At 43.3% G+C, this 23855-nt stretch overlaps 1 protein-coding gene across 4 annotated transcripts in view; it reads left to right on the top strand.

Moving 5' to 3' along the window:
* MYO5B (myosin VB) overlaps nucleotides 1-23855 on the top strand; it is a 356389-nt gene that overhangs the window by 156827 nt on the left and 175707 nt on the right. For all 4 annotated transcript variants that reach the window (XM_050944628.1, XM_050944626.1, XM_050944629.1 and 1 more), the window contains 3 exons: nucleotides 13581-13737; nucleotides 18736-18879; nucleotides 21476-21557. In XM_050944628.1, the coding sequence (XP_050800585.1) occupies nucleotides 13581-13737; nucleotides 18736-18879; nucleotides 21476-21557 (383 nt within the window). The remainder of the gene's footprint in view (nucleotides 1-13580; nucleotides 13738-18735; nucleotides 18880-21475; nucleotides 21558-23855) is intronic.

Raw genomic sequence — 23855 nt, 5'->3', positions numbered from 1 at the left:
GGCTTGAATTTACTCCTCCCTTCTCCTAGAGGTTCTAGACTCTCCTGGTTCTTGCGGTCAGGGAATACTGGGTCTACAGATGTGGCTTAGAAGGTTGTGGGTGAAGGCTCCCTGGTTGGACAGCATGGCTTTAAACATATAACTTGTTTAGAGTGATTGTCTCCATCCCTGTCAGCTTTGGAGCTCTTGGGGGAGCTCGGCTAGTTTGTATTAGATTACAGAGGCCAGAAAGTTCTGGCTTCATATTTTATTAAAGAAAATGTTCCCGCGCTGAAAATTGTCAACAATGCTTTCATTGTTCTCTGATTATAACCAAAAGGCTGGTTTTAGAGCTGATCTGCCATTGAGTCAGTTTATCGCCGCAGGGGGAGGTCCTTGAGGCCAGAGTTTTTACACCCTACTGCCAGGACTGGTCCCAGAGTGAAAATGGAGGAAAGCTTTAGTTAGAACTTGACACTTTTAACGTTGTATGTAAAAGAAATATTCAGGAAGCATCAAAACTCTCTCTAATTTTCTCAATACTAGGGTTTCCTCAGAAGGCATATCCAATGCGTAATGGAGTTGCTATCAGAGGAAATTATGCAGGTTTATAGCTTGGACTCTCTGTCCTTTTTAGAGAAACCCTGGAGGTGCATTAGAATTGATGAGCTGTATTTCCTCTGTGTTGCAGCAGATTAAAGATTGTTAAACTATTGGGGAACATATTTCTTTAATGCAGAGTAGAGTAATCAGCAGCTATCCATTTAGAACCACCAGCTGAGTGTGAGGGATCTTTTCCTCACTTGTTAGACCTTCTTAAACCCTGGGTTTTACAGTAGAACCTCAGAGTTACAAACATCAGAGTAATGAACCAGTCAACCACACACCCAGGCAGCAGCAGAGACCCCTCCCCCCAAAACGCAAATGCAGTATAGTAGTGTATTAAACATACACTACTTAAAAAAAAAGGAAAAGCAGCATTTTTCTTCTGCATACTAAAGTTTCAAAGCTGTTTTAAGTCAATGTGCAGTGTTAAACTTTTGAAAAAAGAACCCTAACCTTTTGTTCAGTGTTAAGAGTTACGAACAGTAATTCCCGATGTGCTCATAGATCTGAGGTTCTACTGTACTTTCTTTACCACAACAATTGGATCCTTGAATCTTTTAGCATTTTTATGCCATTATGTCTATAGAAATTCAGATCACTGGAGAGGTGGTTTTAAAAATGAATGGAGAAAATCTGTTACACCTCTGCCTCGATATAACACTGTCCTTGGGAGCCAAAAAATCATACTGTGTTATAGGTGAAACCGCATTATATCGAACTTTCTTTGATCCACCGGAGTATGCAGCCCTGGCTCCCCCACCCGGAGCACTGCTTTGCCGCGTAATATCTGAATTCGTGTTATATCAGGTGGCGTTATATCGGGGTAGAGATGTACTTTCATTCTTCCTTTGTTCTGTTGTCTAAACAATTATAGTACACTATACTTTTCATATGAGGATATCAGCGTGCTTTGATTTGGGTGATGGTACAAACACTAAGCCTTCCCACCCACCTGACGTATGTACCCGCAGATATTGTTGTCTCCATAATACAGATGGGAAAATGTAGGGATAGAAATTGACTTGCCCATAGTTCTGTCAGAACTGTAATTAGAAACCAGTAGTCCTAGCTCCCAGTCAAATGCTGTAACTGCTAAACCAGATCTACCTACTTCTGGGCGTCAAAGTACGCTGTCCAGGTGGGGAAGAATGGATTTTAGACTACAGTATATGTGGTGTATTTTCAGCAACAAGAATGAACTGGAGTATGACTCATGATAATAATCAAGGAAGTTGTTTCCAATTTGTTTACGCCACTTCAGAAATGGAATTCTTGCTATTTTTGACTTTGCATTGGAGAAATGAGGGCTTGCATAGTTATGGGAAGTTTTATTTGTGTTGCTTTGGTGTGTAGGCTTTTCTGTGTGTGAGAGAGGGGAAATTACACTGAAATATGTTATAGCAATTGTGCATTAGTATTAGCTAAAAAGACCCCCCCCCAACACACATACACATCAGCTTAGAACTGGAGGGGGATGGCTTAGTGGATTTAACTGTCTGTCTTCAAGTCTCTACACTCCTCTTTCCAAGGCAGACTCAGCTGTTCACCCTTCTGAGGTAGATAAATTGAGATTGTGTCTGTCTATCTGTCTCTTAGAGGACACCTTAAACAGACACTACTAAATCAAATATTGGCAAAAAATTTAGATTTTCTAAAAAGAAATGGCCTGACTTTTCAGAAGTGCTGAAGCTTCCAGCAGATGCTTCTACAAGACTGAAGGCCAACAGATGTGTTTCTATTAGGTTTTTTTTGTTTTCTGTTGTTTTTTTTTAAAACAACACAACTCAGTGAAGCCATTTGTTGAAGAAATACATATGCTATTGAAGTGTTTGAGTGTAAATTTGCATAAATGAGAACATGAAAGTGACTTCACCAATTCTCATTGTCCTTGAAAATGCAGGAAAATAAACAAATGGCATGAAACACTGAAAAATAAAAATGGCTGTTTAGAATTCTCCCTTTTAATAAACAAAATAGCCATTAGTGTAATGAAGACAGACTTTATTTACCATATATGGGCCAAGTACTTTCAAGGAATAGTGGGTGAGTGCTCTGAATTTTTTGAAAACTGAGCCCCTTTAAGCTTTGGCACCTAAAAGTTGAGGCACCCACAGTTATTAGCAACTTCAACAAAGACAACTAAACAAAAAACCCACAACCAATAATAAACAAACAAAAAGAATTCTGGCCTTGGTTTGGAAGTTGATAGGACCTTGGTTTCAAAGGAAAACTATTTGCGCTGTATGGATGAGTTTAAAAAATACCATGGTATTTTCTCAGAGTACATATTTGTATTTCTTGTTGTTCGGCAGGGTGTGTGCCAGTGGGGTGTATGTGTGTGCAAAGAGCTATAAACGTGACTGTTTATTTTTCCCGAAAGTTTTATAATTAAAGGATTCAGTTTCCACTTGGTTGAAAGGAAAGTAACAAAATTAAATTCTGTGGGTTCAAGTTGTGGCTGTTGTGCCTCATCGCTGAGAATCGCCCATTCAAGATGTCAGTGTAGATCCCAGAATTTCTGGCTTTTGGCCAACCTTTCAGAAGAAGAAACATAACTTTGCAGACTTCAAGGTGTTTCATAACTTTTAGAACATTTAGGCAAATGCACAGATTTTTTTTATTCTTGTGCCTTCTCCTAAGTTCTGTGAGCCTGGGGTTGTAAGAGGTTTACCTTCCACTTGAGCTCTTCTGTATCCCTCAGACAATTGTTTTGATCCATTTCTCAATCATACACAGGTCATCAGATGTCAACGTTTACCTAAGGAAGAGAGAGCAGCATGGGAGACAGAATAAATTTTTAAGCCTGGAGAAGAGGTCGTTGTTTATGTGATGCAGAAACAGGGCTGGTAGGAAGTTGGGAGTTCAGAATTTATTACCTGTATTGTGCCCCACTTAAGCAGTTTATAAAAAGACATTAAAACTCTAAGAGGGCATTTTATTAAACAGGATAAAGTGGATTTGGATTTACAGTCCTGTTTGCATAATGTACCATGTTTAAAGCTTTGCATAATTTGCAAATATACCATGTTTACAGCTTAAACATAGATTTAAAAAAAACCCTGCGTTAAAGGCTGCAGAACTAATGGCTATTGTCCCACGCTTTAATGAAATAATCATACTGATAGAAGAGGAATACAAAGACGTTCCGTTAACCTTTGTCATTAACCTTTCCGTGCACTGTAGTGATGAGTTAAACATGAACACGTAAAGGAACTGGCCTTGGGGTAGCGAACTTTTCTCCTCTAGGTCAGTGATTCTAGCTCCACCTCAGTCAGGAGCAAATAAAAAACCATTACTATCCAATAGCTGTTTGGTTATCTACCTGTGAGGAGGTCGTTACCTGGTCGAGTTCCTACTGGAAACAAAAATTGGAAGACCATTACAGCTAGCAACCTTGCTAGTAGAGATAATATCTGAGGGGTTGGTTTGGTTTGACCATTTTTCAAAAGATCCCTCTCTTTATAATGAGCTGAGCCAAAATGTAAGATCCTGAACACCCATATTTGGAGTGTGTGGGTTGAACCCAGCTCTTCTGACTAGCAGTTTAAGCAGACAGAAAGATTGAGTTTTCCTCTCCCCGGTAGAGGCCATCCATCTGAAACAGAATCATAAATCATAGAATATTTAGGGTGAGAAGAGACCTCAGGAGGTCATCTAGTCCAACCCCCTGCTCAAAGCAGGACTAACAACAACTAAATCATCCCAGCCAGGGCTTTGTCAAGCCAGGCCTTAAAAATCTCTAATGATGGAGATTCCACCACCTCCCTAGGTAACCCATTCCAGTGCTTCACCACCCTCCTAGTGAAATAGTTTTTCCTAATATCCAGCCTAGACCTCCTCCCGCTGCAGCTTGAGATCATTGCTCCTTGTTCTGTCATCTGCCACCACTGACAATAGCTTAGCTCCATCCTCTTTGGAACTCCCCTTCAGGTAGTTGATAGCTGCTATCAAATCCCCCTTCACTCTTCTCTTCTGCGGACTAAATAAGCCCAGTTCCCTCAGGCTCTCCTTGTAAGTCATGTGCCCCAGCCCTCTAATCACTTTTGTTGCCCTCCGCTGGACTCTCTCTCTAATTTGTCCACATCCCTCCTGTAGTGGGGGGATCCAAAACTGGATGCAATACTCCAAGTGTGGCCTCACCAGTGCCGAATAGAGGGGGAATAATCACTTCCCTCAATCTGCTGGCAACACTCCTACTAATGCAACCCAATACGCCATTAGCTTTCTTGGCAACAAGGGCACACTATTGACTCATAACCAGCTTCTCATCCACTGTAATCTCCAGGTCCTTTTCTGCAGAAGTATATTGAGAGGTATCAGTGGGGGGTGCAGCGGGGAAAGTTTGCTCTGCCAGTGCCTGCCCTAGGTTGACGGTCCAGTGGTTAGGGCACTAGCCTAGGACATGGGTTCAATTCCCTACTCTGGCGCAAACTTCATCTTTAACTTGGGACAAGTCACAGTGGGTACGTCTGTACTTGGAGCTGGAGGTATAATTCCCAGTTTGAGGAGACATGTCTGTGCTAGCTCAGGCACCCAATAGAGTGTAGCTGTGGTGGTGGGAGGGACTAGCCATCCCAAGTATGTACTAGTCTGAGACATTAGGTGTATCCTCAGGCTAGATCTACCCTGGGGGTGCGTGGGAGTGTCAGCCTAAGATGCGCAACTTCAGCTACGTGAATAGTGTAGCTGAAGTCGATGTATCTTAGGTCGATTTACCTGGCCGTGAGGACAGCAGCGAGTCGACTGCTGCCATTCCCCCGTCGACTCCACTTCCACCTCTTGCCACGGTGGAGTTCTGGAGTCGACGGCAGAGCGATCGGGGATCGATTTGATCATGTCTACACTAGACTTGATAAATTGATCCTCAATAGATCGATCACTACCTGCTGATCTGACAGGTAGTGTAGACATACCCTCATAGTGACTTGCCACCCTGGCTATGCTCTATTTTGAGCACATTCACTTGATCAGAGCTAGGTATGTATGTCTCCTCAAGCTAGGAATTACAACCCCAGCTTCAAGTCAGGCATATATATTTTCAGAATCTTTGCCTATTATGGTCTGAATACAAGCACATATTGTTTGCTTTTCCCTCATCCCTCTCTCCTCGCTCTTCTACTTCTTGAGCAGGTATTTTCCTCATCAAACTGTCCACAGTGACACGTACATCCTTTTTCCTCTGACTCCCTTAAACCCTGTGGCATGGGTATTCTTTGCCTGTTTTAGGTGCAAAGAATTGTCTGCATTTTAAAGTAGCATCTTTCATCAAGAATCAGTCTTTGGGGAAGGGGGATGTACTGTCTGATGTGTCAGACAACTGATTGCTGCCACAGAGGGAAAACAAAAATCAGTTCATTGGAAAATATTGACTGAATTTCAGAGAGAAGGCATTTTCTTTTGTAGAACCTGTCACTCTGATCATTCTTTTGTAATCAGAATTTAACTAGAAAGATAAGAACCATTTGATCCAGGTGATCTCACAATTGTTTTTAGTACAGTAGCTAGTATTTGAAATTTTTAAAAAAGGGCAGAAAACCACAACAAGCCTGGAGAACCTAGCTGACTCATTTTGAACAGGAATGGGTCAGTAGTTAAGGCAAATCTTTGTGAAACTTCAGAAAAATGTGACCTGACAAGCTGATTGTATTAGCAGCAAATGGTGTTTGCTCTGTCTTTTATCACACTGTAATCCACTGGGATCAGTATGTTTGGGTGAACAACAGTACATTTAAACAGAAAAGACAGGAGAAATAGCAAACAGAACTCAAAATATTACAGAAATGGTCAGTTTATAATCTAATATGAATCCCATTGATATGGTCTGGATCCAGAGTTTGTGGAACGAACTCCTGGAAGAATTATTGATGGAATCCCCCATTAGGTGAGACTTTTAAAACTAGACTAGACAAAATATTAGAAAAAATACCAAAGGGAAAAATCTTTGTTGGTAAGGTGATGCCTTCCATCTCTAACATCTGGTTTCAAGTGTCAGCGTAGTTTTGTGTGTGTGTGTGTGTGTGTGTGTGTGTGTGTGTGTGTGTGTGTGTGTGTGTGTGTGTGTGTGTGAGAGAGAACTTTTTATCCTCAAAATATTTTAATTGCTATAAAATACATACACACATTTAGTTGTTTGTTTCTTTCTTTTTAAATACACTGTCATTAACCTGCTATTTTGCAATTTCAAAATTCTCAGAAGGTAGCAGCAGCAATGGCCCAACTATATACAGTGGAAAAATGCTCAGTTCAGCCTGGAACATTGCAGGGAAAGGAGAGTAGTGACAGATGTGGCTCGCTGAAAAATATTTAAGTGGCATGAATGTGCTCAGGATTGCAAAGGATACAGATACAGAAATAATCCCTGCCCTGAGATTTTGATACGTCTTGCTGGTGGTCGTAGCCTTATAACTTGGATTTTACAAGTCATGCTTAATTGGCTCTCAGACTGTGCTGCGGGTAATTTCCTTTGTTATGGCTTAAGACTTTTGGTCAAAGCTTCGCTCTGCATAAGGCACCTTTTTAATTTGAGGAGGGATGGGGAATTGTAACTATATCAGAAAATCAAATCTTTGTGGGAGATAATACAGCTCTTGTGCACCGTCTTTCCTGCAAACTGTGCCCCCAAATGCCTTGTAATATGATGGAAGCATTGTAAAAATAACACGGAAAGATTAAGAGGAATAAGTAAGAGAGAAGAAGCGTTCAGCTGCGATTTGAGAGGGAATGAAAAGTCCTGAGGCAGAGAAATACAGAGACATTGACACATGGCAAGAGGAGAAGGCTCTTGCCCCATCGGTGGCCGGATAGAAGAGACCACTGCTGGATTAGGAGCAAGAACAAGGAAAAGAGAAGGGTTCAAAGTGATTGAACGTGATTCTCTGCTGCCTTGTGAAGTCATTGACACCCGTACAAAGCAAGTGTAGAATGCAGCCAGATCTGAATGGTGGCATTTCACCTCCACTTTGCATTGGTATAGATAACTACGCAAGCTGCATGGCAGTGGGGAAGCAGTCTGTGAGCTAGACAGAATAGCCCACATGCTGCCAAAGAGCAGCTAAAGAATTTAGCTAGCACACTTTATTGACCAATGATTGTTTTATTTTCCATAGCTTCAATAGGTACCCCAACTATTGCTATAATCCTCATGAACTTAAGTCCATATTAGCAAGCACTTTTCTTGTAGGGATAGAAAATCTGTTGGGTTCTGTTATAAATAAAACCACAAGAATGGGTCCACCAAGCCCAGGATCCTGTCTTCTGATAGTGGCCAGTGTCAGATGCTTTAGAGGGAATGAACAGAACAAAGCAATTGTTAATGACTCCAACCCCTGTCGTTCAGTCCTAGCTGCTAGTAGTCAGAGGCTTCGGGACACTCAGAACATGAGGTTTCATCTGTGACCATCCTGGCTAATAACCATTGATGAACTCATCTAAGTCTTTTGGTCTTCACAACATTCCATGGCAACCAGTTCCACAGGTTTACTGCACTGTGTGAAAAAGTACTTCCTTATGTTTGTTTTAAATCTGCTGCCTCTTAATGTCACCCTGGTTCTCGTGTTATGGGCAGGGGTAAATAATGCTTTCTTATTCACTTTCTCCACACCATTCATGATTTTATAGACCTCCTTAGTGGTCTTTTTTTGGAGCTGAATAGACCCAGTCTTTTTAATCTCTTCGTAGTGAAACAGAGATAGTATGTAATGGGGACCGGCACTAGAGTTATGTTCCTCATACACGGTAATCCGATTCTCACAGGCAGAGTCCTCAGCACTTCTAAAAACACTCCACCACTGCCAGGCCTCTAGCATGCTGTCTTTTTGAAAGCTTTGGACTGGTTCTGCTTTCCTTACACACCTAAAATTTCCCTTGACATAAGCGGGCACTTCTTGTGTGCAAGGAATGCGATATAAACTGCCTAAATGGGGATCTCAGTTCTTCATCACATTGCAGTGGAGAAGGTGAACTTTCTGTATTGTAGTTCACACTATATGAGAGGTGAATGGGTACCTTGATGAAGGACACCATAAAACTATTTAAATAAGTACCCGTGAGAGTGAGAGACCCCAGGGTCCTGGATGTCCGTCCAGTTGGAGTGGTTGGAAACACTTATGGAAAGTATTGCTACTGGTCCACAGAAGCATTTCTAATGCTGGCAGATCATAGGACAGTAGGACATAAAATCCTTTCCACCCACCCCAGCCCAGCCCCTTTGTACTTCAGATAGCGGCCAATAATATTCTGTCCTGAGAACAAGAGCTAGAAACTCATGCTGTGTATCAGCTAGATAGCCCTGTGTTCTGCCTTCAGATGTACCCTCAGATCATTCACCTGTATGCCCAGCTATCTCTGGGAGAGCAGCTGCTAAACTCCATGTCAGAATTGAAGGGGTGGTAGTGGTGGGAGATCCTGTGTGTTCTCTGGAAATATATGCTTCTAAGATCTGGTATCTTGCAACTGGGCTTTGTCAGGGCTAGAAATTTAAACTTTATTGCTGGATACTATTGGAAAAATCATGGCTTTGTCTCTCCAGTGCTGTATGCCATTCATTTCAAGCTGTGATAGATCATGACTGGGGACTTTAAAGCAGTTATAATTCCCTCCCTTCAGTAATGCTTTATTGGCTTCATTAGGGGACAAAAGATAGCAAGCTCAGATCAGTTAAGTTTCATCTCCATGTCTAAAATAAACAAAACAAATGTTTCTGTGATGTGATAGATACTATATGAGGGGCACTCTAGGAGTAGGTAGGTGATAGGAAACAATAGTCCTCTAGCAACACGTAAGAGACCACAAGTAAGCCAGCTTTAGATTTTAAGAACCTTTAATTGGTTCTGAAAATAAGACTACTCCACTTTCTAAAACTTATTTCGCATGAGCCTATTGAAAAGGATAAACATACAGTTAATTTGTCAACTAGAATCAACCCATAAACACATTTTTGGGGCATCTAAGGTAACACGGAAATGATTCAACACTGCAGAGACCTCCGTGGTTTTCTTTCACGGGGTCTCTGCTACAATCTCTTTTGTTGAACCAATTAGAAAGAATGGGTGACATCTTGGTCCCGTGGAAATTGATGGGGCCAGTATTTCACTCCATTGTTGTAAATGCCTCTGGATAGGACTAGTTTTAAAACAGAAAAGCGTAGACTGCACTAACTGACTGCACACTACACAATAAAAGCACACTTTCAGCCAGTAACATTGCTTCTTTGAAGAACAGTAGTGATTTGTGACTTGTTTAATGACTATCTTATGTTTCATTTCAGTGCATTAAGACTGCAAGATGAGATGTAGTAGTAGGCTTTGCCATCGGAAATAATATACTAGGCTGCTTTTATCCTGTCCTTGCAAACTTGTGTGTTTGCAAAATGAGTACAGTGGAAGAAAAGGTGTGCCATATCTTACGTGACAGTCCTTATGGGTGCAACAAGATATTCAGAATGGTGTGGGGATTTGTCAGCTGCAGTCATCCTCTTAGGTTAAATTGTTTATCCTTGATCAGGCTGCTTGAACATGATTTTCACGTCATCTATATATGCTCCACTGAGCTGATGTGACTTTATTTTCCTGATGCAATATCAGGACTGATCTGCGACTGCCAGTAGTAAATCTCTCCAACAGTTGGGGATGGGACACTAGATGGGGAAGGCTCTGAATTACTGCGGAGAATTCTTTCCCAGATGGCTGGTGGGTCTTGCTCACGTACTCACCATATTTGGGATTGGGAAGGAATTTTCTCCTGGGGCAGAGACCCTGGGGTTTTTTTGCCTTCCTCTACAGCGTGGGGTCACGGGTCACTTGCAGGTTTAAACTAGAGTTAATGCTGGATTCTCTGTAACTTTAAGTCTTTAAATCATGATTTGAGCACTTCAGTAACTCAGCCAGAGGTTAGGGGTCTATTACATGAGTAGGTGGATGAGGTTCAGTGGCCTGCAATGTGCAGAGATCTGACTAGATCATGATGGTCCCTTTCTGGCCTTAGTCTGAGTCATTCTTGTCTGTCTTTACTAGTGAATTTAGTGACAGAAGGAGACACTTGTCCTTTAGGAGGGGAAAAATCCAGGAGAAGCAATGGAGATTGATGTATTATTTATGTGACCTCTTTCTTTCTCACCCAGCAAGGGGTAACCTGTTCTTCTGCACTTTGGGGCAAATTCCAGAGCCTTTTGCTTTCTGTCTTTCCCTTTTGCATGAGGACACACTTTTCTTTCCACATATAGGTGTTGATCCTGTTGATTTCATGCTATATGTGGCAAATTACTCTCCACAGGAAACCCAGCAAATAGTTCTTTAGCAAGATTAGCATAACAGCCCTCACGGATCTTTTCACTAGTTTAACTGCTGTACTTCCCTCCTTAGCGGCTTTAAATCACTTCCTCATTTTGCTCCGGGAATGCCACTATTATGGCCTTCAACTAAACAGTGCTGCTTGTCATATTTATTGGGTACCTCTTCTCTGTGCCTGGAGCTAGCAATAGTTACCAGTTCCTTTTATTCGGTGCTTAATGTGGTACTGCTGTTACCTTGTGGCCTCCTCTCAAGTCAGTGCTTCCTATAGCTCATGTCACAGTGCACCATACTAGGGAGTCCAGAAGTGAGCGATCAATATGTTGTTTAAAGCACCTCACCCTGTCCTTGTGAGCCATTTATATTTACAGGAAGGGCTTGGTATTGACTCAGCAAGAAGCCTGGAGAGCAGATAGCTATGCACTAGTAATTCATAATCTAGATATGTGACCTATTCCGTCCGTGGGAACGCATTGGGACACTTATTCCCTCTGAACTGTTTGCTGCTTGGGTGAGATCACACAATTTCAAGACTACTTAATTAACTGTCCCATAAACAGAGACCATGTAGATGTGACCTGGAATCCACACTGGCTAATGTTCTTTAAGCAATCTGATCAAGCTGCCCAGGTAGCTGGATAAAGAGTATCTTGGGATTCCTCTCTCTCAAGTATAGTGGTGTCTGGTAGTAGCTGTTAGAGTTAGTTGCAAAATAGTTTTCATTACAGCCCCTCTGTTTTCAGCGGCTCACTCTTTCTAAAAGTTGCTTTTTGTGCTGAAATTTTCTATCCTTGATCTTTGTTCAAAGTTTTTTTTGTTTGTTTTTTGTTTTTAAATCAAATTTCACTCAGCTTCTCTGAGTTCGGAAAAAGTAAAGAATATGCACTTTACCAGGAAAGTGGTGAGACCTACTACTAGTGTGTTGTAAGATTGCTGTAATTTTAAGTAATCAGGATGAAAAGATTGTGTCCCAGATTCTGATCCCAGTTACACTGGTGTAAATTTGGAGTAAGAATCTTCTCCCAAAGGGAAATGCATACACACAAAGGAGATGAAGTTAGAGCCATGTATGTAAATATTACTTAGGCATTGCCTGATGGCTAAGTACTTGACTGAGGTACCTGAATGTTGCATTAACGTAGGGTGAGTTGTTTGGTTTGTTTTTGTATTTTACATTGAATGGAAATTCATTCTGAAAGTCAGGTGAGGGTATTTGCTGTGGACTATGTAGTAAATTTAATGTTCTACAAAACCTTTGGCATGTAATGTGCCCGTGGCTTCCCGAAATAGCTTGGATGTTCCTGGGCTTGTGATGCTGAAATCCTGGCCCTGTGAGTGACATCCAATAGCAAAACTCCCAGTGGGGCCAAGATTTCACATGACGGTCCTGATTCCATCACTCTTATGCAAGCTGAGTAGCTAGGGTTGCCAACTTTCTAATGGCACAGAACTAAACAACCTCCCTGCCCCATCTCTTCCCCGAGGCTCTGCCCTTCCCTGAGGCCCTGCCCCCATCCCCTCTCCCTTGGTCACTCGCATTCCCCCATGCTCGCTCACTTTCACTGGGCTGGGGTAGAAGGTTGGGGTGCAGGAGGGGACTCTGAGCTGGGGGACGGGAGCAGAAGGGTGCAAGTGCGCTGACTGGGGGTGCAGGCTGTGGTGTGGGGCCAGGGATGAGGGGTTTGGGGTGCAGGAGAGGACTCCAGGTTGGAGCTGAGGGTTGGGTTGCGGGAAGGGCTGCATGGGGTGTGGGGTCTGGAAAGGAGTTTGGGTTCGGAAGTGGGATTAAAGCTGGGGCAGGTGGTGGGGTGTAGGAGGGGGTGCGGACTCCAGCTGGGGGTGCGGGCTCTGGGGTGGGGCCAGCGATAACAGGTTTGGGGTGCAGGACGGGGCTCAGGATTGGGGCAGGGGTTTGGGTTGCAGGAGGGGTTGTGTGGGATGCGGGCTCTGAGAAGGAGTTTGGGTGCGGGAGGGGGCTCAGGGCTGGGTCAGGGGGCTGGGGGTGTGGGAGGAGGGACAGGGTGCATGCTCCAGAAGGGGTTCCAACCTGGGGAAGATGCAGGTGGAGGTTTGGGCTCCAGCAGGGCGGCTCCCACCTCCGTCGGCTCCCAGTTGGTAGTACAGTGGGGCTAAGGCAGGCTCCCTGCCTGCCCTGACTACGCGCAGCTCCCAGAAGTGGCTGGCAGGTCCAGCTCCTAGGTGCAGGGGCCGCCAGATGGCTCTGCATAGTGTGCACTGCCGCACTCATAGGTGCTGCCATTATAGCTCCCATTGACCCTGGTTCCCGGCCAATGGGAGCTGCAGAGCTAGCGCCTGTGGGCGTGGGCAGCGTGCGGAGCCTCCCTGATCGCCCCTGCGCCTGGGGGCTGCAGGGCGATGCTGGCCATTTCAGGGAGCTGTGCAGAATCAGAGCAGGCAGGGAGCCTGCCTTAGCCCCACTGCACTGCCAACCGGACTTTTAACGGCCTAGTCAGTGGTGCTGACCAGAGCCTCCAGGGTCCCTTTTCGACTCAGCATTACAGTAAAAAAACAGATGCATGGCAACCCTAGGAGTAGCACTTCATTCCATTATCGTGTTAATTTTTGAGATTGGAGTAAGCGTGGCAGGATCATTTCAAGCAGAGGGCCTGAAGGAATCTTTCTGAAGAGACAACCCAGAGCTTTACAAGGAGATGAGTTTATAAAAAGCCTTTCTCCTCTGACACACAGGGATGAGAAGAACCAGTCCATTATCGTAAGCGGAGAATCCGGTGCTGGAAAGACAGTCTCTGCCAAATATGCCATGCGCTTCTTCGCATCCGTTGGTGGCTCTGCCAGTGAGACCAACATTGAAGAGAAGGTTCTTGCATCCAGTCCAATCATGGAGGTAAAGCTGGCCAAAAAGAAGTAACATAGATTTTTATTCTACTTTGAGCAATCTGTGTGCATTTGTTTCTAGCATTCACAAATTGCACCAACTTAGGGTGGAGTTGCTTCATGGTTGGGATCCTCCCTCTATCTTGTAGATGGGGGTTTCTGTCATCCTGTTAATGTACAGGATCTGTCTCAGTCTCAGAAGTGAGATCCAAGAATAGGAAAATATAGCTATTTTAACTAGATTTTTATATAATTATTAAATATAGTCATTTTTAAAAAAAAATAATTGGGATTGACTCGTTCAGGCAACTTTTTATGTGTAGGTCACCGGTTTAAAATCTGTCGCAGGCTGATCGTGACTATAAGCTGTTAAAATGTCTGTTCGGTGACCCACTGTATGTGAAATATGCTGTTGGGTCTCTGTCTAGTTCTTTATCATGGAGATGGGGGTGGGGGGAAGCCCACCACAACTGGCCCACTTGTTGCCGCTCTCAAGAGTGAGGCCAAGGATTGAACCCTCCATGGAGACCGTTCGAACAATCTCAGTGTTGCTAGAACTGTGCTGATAACAGCTGATTATAAAAAAGGTTGTAGGTAGCAGAGTTCAGATAACGCTGCAGACGTGATGTTTGTGTGGCCTTATCGACGTCATTAATAATCTATCATCTTCACCTTCCTTATCCTCTCTTTTCATCTTGTAGCATCCCTAATGTTTTCATTAATTGCATATAGAGAGAGGTTTCTGTTGAATCTATAGATTGAATCAACATAGACCTACTTTTTTCATAGTCTCTTATTAGCACTTATTGGTGATAGTCGTATCTGCTGACTAGGCACATGGAGATCTCTTTTGCTCTGAACTAATTTATTTATTTTTTCTCGCCTTTCTAATGAAGGCATTTATAGGGCATCCATCACTGTGGAATTTACACAACTTGAATTGACGGGGTTAAAAATATAATCCCTGTCCCAAAGAATTTAATCTTGTTTATTGATGTTAAAAGTAAATTTTCTGCAACTCCCAGCATCAGCATAACTTTAACTGATTTTGAGAGAGGGATGCCTAACCCGTGAGTTTAAAACTCAGTGAAAATGCTGGACAAACAGGTGCATCTAACAATAAACTGGGAAGGATGTTGGTGGTGCTTAAGAAATATCGGTAATTCACAATAACCCTATCAGTGGTCTGGTTTAGCATTAAATGTATTTCTGATAACAGTTCCATAGCACACCCTGAGGTCTACCTTCCTTCCAGCTTCATACTGAAGGCACATCATTTAAGAGTTCTGACAAATGCGGGTGGTGTGGTGGAACAGAGACAGGGAGAAACCTCTCTTAGGGTATGTCTACACAGCAACTAGACACCCACTTCACAGGGTCCTAGAGCCCAGGCTCCAGCCTGAACCCAGAAGTCTACACAGCAATGAAACAGCCCTCAGCCCAAGCCCTGTGAGCCCAAGTCGGCCAGCACAGGCCAACCACAGGTGTCTAGTTGCTGTGTTAGGGTACATCTATGCAGTCGGGGGAAAAAAAAAAACCCACAGCAGCAAGTCTTGGAGCCTGGATCAGCTAACTTTGAGTTTGTGCTCTGGGGCTAAAAATATCAGTATAGATGTTCGGGCTCAGGCTGGAGCCTGGGTTCTGAGACCACCCCCGTCACTGGGTTTAGCACCCAAGCTCCAGCCAGAGCCTGCATGTCTCCAGTGCTATTTTTAGCCCTGCAGCCTGAGCCTTTGAGACTCACTGGCTATGTCTACACAGCAATGTAAGCCTACAGGTAATGGGACTCGAGTCAGCTGTCCTATGTCGGGGGCCTCTGGGCTTGAGCATCTACATTGCATTTTAACCCTAGGTTAAGAATTTTCTGACCAGTAAGAAGCACCTGAGGGCGTAAACTGCATAACAAACTCTTTTGGTGGATGTCAGTAGAATAAGTGCAGGGTGGGAAGGCTCTAGTTTGAGAATTGAGCTCTTCAGCTCCAGGCTGAGTCACGTTGGCAGGAAATGCGCATGTGCACCAGTCCTGAAGGTAATTAGGACGTCAGTCTCCAGGGCTGTCAAACGATTAAAATGAAACTTTGCAATCCTTAATTTTTAAAATGAGAAGTTCCATGAAGATGGTTTGTTTGTTGTTTTATTTATTTTTGTCTATCTTGAAGTTTGGCATAAAATATAGGTTTCAGAGGCAAAGCGCGCACATGCCCCAGCCTGGCTGCTGCCGGCTGCAGAATGGTGAAGTGCTTCCCCAGGGCTTGTGCGCAGTGTTCTCCTGCACCACAGGAAGCAGGGATAAGGGCTGCCCGGGAGGCTGTGGGGAAGTTTGGAGGCTGGTTCCTATTTGCTGCCCTGAAAGTGCATGCAGCCCAGTCGCCCCTGCACACACAGTCTCAGGGAGGGCTCTGGGGCTTGGGAGCAAGGGCCAGATTGCGGAGCAGGACCAAGTGGCTGCCCTGCAGGGTGAGGGAGCGATAGGGCTCTCAGTTTAGAATGGCCAGGGGAGGGATGATCCCAACATCCTGATGTCTGGGAGCCACCTCCTGCCTGTCAGCTTTGCTCCCTGCTGTGGACACGGTCTGCACAACAATGAGGAGGAGCTGGAGCCAGAGCTACCGGTGTGAGAGGAGCGGGAAGGGGGATTGCATTTGGCCAGACAGTAATGGCGCTTCTGGCTGCTATGCTGGCTGCCTTCAGTGCTGCTCCTCTGCCACCAGGAACTCTAGGATACATCCAGAGGGCTGCTGGGACCATGGGCATACAGGGAACCAACAGAGCTCAGACTCTCTGGCCCTGCAGGGTCCTGGGCTCCTGGGTCTGAGCCCTAGGTTAGCACATTTGAAGTGCGGATGTTAGGGGAGTTTGGCTTGAGCCTGGGCTTAAATTGCTGTGTAGACATACCAACTGCCGCGGGTCTTTTTTTTGCTGTGTAGACATACACTTACATAACTTGAGACTGGCGTATTCGGGACTTCGTTGATGATAACCTGAAATCAAGGCTGAACTCTTACCCTGGCACACTGAGACATTGGCAGTGGATTTAGGTTTTGAAGAGGCAGATGATTTACTTGTGGGAATATTGAGCTGGATCCTGTCCTTATCATTGCCATACTGGCTGGAGGGATTCTTACATACAATTGTTGGATGCATCTAGACTGCAGCTCTATTTTTATCCTTTCCAAAGTGACTGAAGAAATGTATAATAATGACTGCATTTATTGCAGATATTGTAGGCACAGCACTTAGTGCCTATGCTGGGTCTGGAGAGCTGCCGCTGTTGTACAATAACTTAGCTGCGATGACAGGCCTTTCCCATTTTGGGTGGCAGACACCTCTGTGATGCCCCAATGGACACACCTGTACATCTGTAACAATAAAATAGATGTATTTTCATTGTTGTGAATTTTACAAAGTGCCAGATTGCCCCCGTTATGTGATGGAGGACTTCGCTTTCTAGGGATATCCGTGTCAAAAGAGCACACTTCCCTCACAGTGCCCCGACAACGTGCTTCAGCATGGGTGAGAAGAGACCATTATTAGAGATGAGAAGGGCGTTCAGTCTTCAGCTCGTTCAGTCAGCCTCTTTGCTCAGACTATCAACAAGGTTATTACCTTTCTAAGCGTTTTGTGCAAAGTGGATGTCACATGAGGAGCCACAGCCCTACAGTATATTAAGTGATGTGGTGATGTGTCCAATTTCTAGTGGACTAAGTATAGGCAAGTCCACCTCAGAAAACCATCATCACAAACTGTTAGTAATCAGCATTCTTGTTTGGCAGTCTCACCTGAGAGGTACTTCATTGCACTGGTAAATTGTTGACCTTGATCATATGCTCCTTGTGTTAGGGACCGTGTCCTTCTACATGTCTGTAAAGTTCCAACACACTATGGGTGCTATATAAGTACTAAATGAAATTGAATGATTGAGTGGGCATGGGTCATAGGCACTGACTTTTATTTTTCCTTGGGGATGCTCCACCCCCGCTCTGCCCTGAAGCCCCGATCCCATGGCATCTCTTCCTCTGAGGTCTCACCCTTACTCCGCCCCATCCCCAACACCCCCCCCCCGCTACTCTCCACCCTTCCCCAAGCCTCTCCCCCAGCTGCCAAACAGCTGCTCAGCAGTGCCCATGGATCACCTGTTTGGGTGGGGCCTCGCCAAATAGCTGTGGCTGATGGGTGCTGAGGACCCACTGTTTTTTTTTTTTCTATGAGTGCTCCAGCCCCGGAGAACCCACAGAGTCAGCACCTATGGGCATGGTGACTAAAACGGTCTTCTAACCCCTGAAGGCATAAGGGTTGAGGCACTGCTGCCCTCCCATGCTGTACCTGTCCCATGGTTAAAAAGAGAGAATGAAATACCAGGAATGTCAGTCTGGCAGCTATCACCAGCACAAAGTTCAGCAGTGTGAGGGGCTAGCCACCCAAATATGTACCTAGGGTCTCAGATGGGACTATATTTGGGCCGGCTAGCATCTCCTGCCACTCACACCACAGCAGCTGCAGGTCTATTTTTGGCGCACTAGCTCAGTTAGACCTAGTGATGGATGTCTACCCATGCTGGAAGTTACACAAACAGCTCCAGTATAGACATATCCTTAGATATAGGTTCATGAAGGCTAAGGGGGTTTAAAAGGCAAGTCAGAGGACTGTTATGGCCATGGAATGTCAGTGACAAACTCTCTCTAATTATTGAGAATGTTATAACATTTCCATTAAGGTTCCAGTAGTCTTCCACAATAAAAATCCTTGAAACTAAATCAGCTAATGTTGATACAGTGAACTGGGCCATACCAAAGATCATCTAGGTCTTCTGCCTTCATCAATTCACTGCACTTTGAATTCTCTGACTACCTCCATTTGGGAATTCTCTCTCTCCAATCCTCACCTGACTATCTGTGTGCTCGGTTTATTTATTTCTAGGCTCTGGAGAGTAAAGAACTGTCTTCCTGAGATAATATGCAAACTTACAAAGGGGATCCTTGTTCTTTATGTTGTGTTCTGTTTCATACAGGCAATTGGAAATGCTAAAACAACCAGGAATGACAATAGCAGTCGCTTTGGGAAATACATTCAGATTGGCTTTGATAAAAGATACCATATCATTGGTGCCAGCATGAGGACGTATCTGTTGGAAAAATCAAGAGTTGTGTTCCAGGTGAGTTATGCAACATTTTCCTTTGGACGCCTTAATTTTATTTTTATTTTTTTAGTGAACTTGCATTTTTTTTTCTTAAAGATGGATATAGATACATTAAAAACTTCCCTTTTATAAGTCAGACTTTTCGCAGACCCTGGCTTTGGAGACTAGTCTAACAAATTTGAACAGTTCTTCAGGGTTAGATGCTGAGAACATACGAAGGTGGTTTTGATTTGTCAGAACTGGCTTTGTATCAATGCTCAGTTTTTAAAAAGCTTTTTGGAACGTTAAAAACGTAAGGATGGCCATACTGGCGCAGATCGCTGGTCCATCTAGCCCAGTATCCTGTCTTCTAGCAGTGGCTGGTGTCAGATGCTTCAGAGGGAATGAACGGAACAAGGCAATTAGCGAGTGATCCATCCTCTGTCATCCAGTTCTAGATTCTGACAGTCAGAAGTTTAGGGGAACCCAGAGCACGGGGTTGCATTCTTGCCTTACTCGTTGCCCAACGGCATTGTAGATATGCTTGTGAAACATACCATGATTGTTTTGTACTTTTGATTGTAAATGTAATAGCTGTTAGGGTAGCTAGAGCTCATTTATCATTCTTTGTATTATTTTTTTAAATAAAATAAATGAACTGAATTGGAATGCAGAAAAAGAGATCACCGGAGAAATACAGTGCATTAGGACTCTTGTTACATGTTGCTAAAAAAAGGTAAAGTAGAATTATGGCTGTAAATATATTAATCTAGGAAATAAATGTATTAGAATTTTGTAGTTATTTTAAAAAGTAAAAGCCATAGAACTCTAAGTTAAGGTTAAAATAAAAAAAATAAAATAAAAAAAGGCCCCTCGGAAAGTCGTAACACTTGGGTTGAGTGTATAGTAGAACCTTGCTAATCTGCAGATGTTATGATTAACACACCAAGAAGAGCAGTCATGGCCCCCATTTCTCAGCAGAGATTTAATGAAAGGTGGGTACTGAAGTAGAAGTTGCATATTGGTAAGACTTTGTTCATTTGTGGTGGGGTTTTTTTTTAATAGTTTGTTTGGGAAGCAATTTTCTTCAAACAATTCACTCCATAGTATTTTTGTAACTCTTCTTTCCTTATCTGCAACCTCACTTTTCAAATTCAAATCTCACTATTTAAGTAAGAGTGTGTGTGTGTGTGTGTGTGTGTGTGTGTGTGTGTGTGTGTGTGTGTGTGTGAGAGAGAGAGAGAGAGAGACACACACACACACATATCCCTAACTTCCTACGTGTGAGCAGTCTTTTTAATGGAACTACTCATCAGCTTAAATTTGGGCGTATGCGTAAGTATTTTTCCAAATCAGGCCATAGTCTCTCTGTGTGTGTGAGTGGGTGGGTGTCTGTGGTGAGGATAGTCAGGATCATATGAGGTACACATTTGTTTTATGCATAAGTATGTGCATCATTAGGTTCAGTCTGTGCTTTCTGTATTTTAGCTAGTTGACTGGATCTGGTTCAGCAAAGCACTTAAGTATGTGCTTCTCTGCTATGTTGAAATGGAGCCCAGGGCAGGGAATTTGCTGTCTTCTATCATTTGCTCAAAGCATGATTCACAAATAATAATAAGATTTTGTATTTAAATATCAGCTTTGATCTTGAAGCATCCCCAAGCTTCAATATTTTTACCTGTAGTTAATGAAATCTTCACTTGGTTCAGGCACTCTTCATTCTTAAACATCAAGGTTTCTGCTATAGAGGGGAGTCTTGGCTGAGCCTTAAAGTTTCAAGGCTTTTGATGTAGGCTGTCACTCACCTGGACATGCAGCTCTTCTGAGAGGCTTTGACACTTGACTTCATGAACTGCAGATTAGTCAATATCCTTACAGCATTCTCCTCCCCGCCCCCCAATAGCAATATGTTTTAACCTAGAAATTCCAGTAATTGGCAGGTCCTGTGACATGGCTGTGGTAAAGAGGCATAATCATAAGCAGGGTAGCAGTGCTCTTGTACTGTGGGTGTGAACCGAAGTAAAGAGGGCTGCCCAGTGCGTTAAGGAGAGCTGGCTAAATCTTGTCAAACACTTTCTCTCTAAATCTGAAAGTGTTGGTTTAATAGTAAGGTGAAAGTAAAAGTGTTCATGTTTTTCAACTGTTAATTATATATACTGCCACAATCAGTGTAGCTGCTTTACATTCATACAGGTAGTATGTTTGTTGTTTTACATGAAAGAGTAATGGTTCCTGATTGCTTGCTCCATAGGTTGGGCTAGTAGGGACCAAGGGCCACATTTACAAGGTTATTTAGGTGCCCAAAGATGGAGAGAGGTTCTTAGAAGGAGTTACAAAAGAACCTGATTTAGGCACCTACCTGCATCTTTGGCACCTAAATGCTTTGGTAAATCTGTCCCTAAGAATGCCATGAAAGCAACATGCCCTTGAAAGGAAAGAAGCTTGTATTACTTAAAACTGACCCTTGAGTTGCCTTTAGGAAGCCACGCTGACCACATGGTAATGTGAAGTTGCGATGGTTGGGATGAACCTTGGGGTATGGAAGACCCTGCTGTGAGTGGCAGAAAAATGAAGACTGTTGATTGTCCTTATGTCATTGGCTCTAAAGTAACTCCATGTTTTTGTTTTGTAGGCAGATGATGAACGAAACTATCATATCTTCTATCAGCTGTGTGCCTCTGCCAGTCTTCCAGAATTTAAAGACCTAGCACTAAGTAAGTATGCTACTCCCGCAACTCATTGGGATCTCTGAGGCGCTTGCTACATGCAGCCTGTTCTTTGCAATAGCAATAAGAATATACATTATTACTGTAAATGCAGCCCTACAGATTCTCATTGGTTAGATTCTGTGTGCCAACTACAGAACTAGACATCTTACCAAAAAGGTTTAAAAGGAAATAAGTTTGGAAGGCTTATTCTTGTTGATAGAGTGCATGTTTGTCCACATCCCATCATTGACAATGTGGTGCATATCAGTCAGATTAAATCTCAAGGGTGCAGTAGCTGAGCCCCTGCAGGCTAAGACTGATGCTCCTTGCGGAGGTGTGTAAGGAATCTTATGCGATGCTCTATCTGATGTCATCAGGTTCACTTTTGTGAATTCTGTTACTCAAAGTTTAAAATGGGAACGAATGACAAACCATTATTAGAGGTCACTCATGATGAATCTGAGTGAAATACATCTTATAGAAAGCTGCTGATTAAAAAGTGACACTTTGTTGTGACACCACGATTGTGGAGCCCGGCTGATCTTTGTAAATGAGCACATAGCCATGTTAAGCATCATTTGTTTTGTTTAAAATATTATGGGTCTGATTTTTTTTTAAGGGGCTCTGATTTGGTCTTCCGTTTTGCAGGAAAATGTTTGTGCTTATAATTAATTGTGCCATCAAACTTGTGTCCACAATTAACTGCTGGCATAAGTCCTACTGTTCAGATATTTAAGAACAGCACAGGGAGGAAAATTCGGTGTCTTAGGCATTTAAATAATAGGATTTGTGCTCACATTTAATTGTGCAGAAATGGAGATGAATTATCTGTGGGTTTGATTATTTGCTCTCACTAAAAAAGAGAAGCTAGTATTGCAAATAAGTCCCCAGATACTCGTGTTACTGAAATTTATCAAGTGTGATGAACAAGGCAGCATGGAAACGTGTACACCTCTACCCCGATATAATGCTGTCCTCGGGAGCCAAAAAATCATACTGCGTTATAGGTGAAACCACATTGTATCAAACTTGCTTTTTGATCCGCTGGAGTGCACAGCACCGCCCACCCCCCCGGAGCACTGCTTTACCACGTAATATCCGAATTCATGTTATATTGGGCCGCGTTATATCAGGGTAGAGGTGTAATTCTTAGGCAGGGCTCTTAGACTGCTGGAGTTAGTGTTTCCTAGAGGATAGAGCAGATGACTGGAAGTTAAAACTCCTGGGTTCAACTTTTCACTTTGGTAGAGATTCCCTTGGCCTTGGGCAAGTCCATTGAATATCTCTGCTCTTCAGTTTAACCCTCTAGACGTAATAATACTTTGGCTCGCAAGTCTGTTGTGGTGACTAATTAAGGTGTGCAAAGTGTACGGAGAGCCTTGGATGAAAGGTTCTGTACAAGTGCGAAGTATTATCAGTTGCTTATTATTAATTATGGTTATTATTTAGTGTCAGAAATGTCACTTCCCAACAAAATGGTAGCCACCTGCTTCAAGCTCAGAAATTTCTGTTGTAACTAGTGACATATTTTCCGATTTATTTCACACTTCAGATATGTTGAGAATTGCTTCTTACCATGAGCACTTGCAGCTTGCTATGCCAAACAATGGGCACTATTTCTCCCAAAGCTCTGCCTTTTTTTTTTTCCCAAGAGCTCAAAGCAATATACAAATATTGTTTGCAAAATGCAAACCATGAGCCCTAGAGATGGAAAAGGTGTATAGAGCAGTGAAACTGCAGTTTGTTCAGCGTAAGCAGGACCAACATTGATATCTGAGCCAGCCTGAGCATACATGTTATTTGATGCCCACATTAAGGCATACAAAGAAGCAGAGAGATGAACAAAAAAGTGTTCTTTACTCCAGAAGGAAGAATGAGTCACTTGGATGAAAGACTGACAGCAAATATAAATGCACTTTGTGGCACCATCTTCTCTCATTTTGTTTCTGCGCTGTTCAGTAAGGACAGATTGCAGAAGCCAAGGTAAAGATTTAAAAAAAAAATGTTTTCACTTTGCAGGAGTCGCTGGGAATGTGGCACTACCCGCAAGAACTGTAGCGTATTAGAAGTCAGAATATTGTTGACTAGATATCTCAGTCTGTCTGCCAGTCATCTGAGTGAAAGTCTAAGGTTAGAAGTATTTTCAGAGCTCTGTCTGGCAGATCTCTATTCGTATGGTCTGTTCTTGCTATGAGTTCCTTGCAGATAGGAGTGGAAGACTATCGGAATAGAGATCAGCATTGTGAGTCTGAAAGGACACTGGCTTTGATCTCGGAGCTCATGGAAATGTCCTTAATCGACTCT

The sequence above is a fragment of the Gopherus flavomarginatus genome, chromosome 3 (assembly GCF_025201925.1).
Source record: "Gopherus flavomarginatus isolate rGopFla2 chromosome 3, rGopFla2.mat.asm, whole genome shotgun sequence".
In the NCBI taxonomy this organism is placed as follows: Eukaryota; Metazoa; Chordata; order Testudines; family Testudinidae; genus Gopherus; species Gopherus flavomarginatus.
The sequence above is the reverse complement of the archived record's forward strand: the minus strand, read 5'-3'. Positions and strand labels throughout refer to the sequence as shown.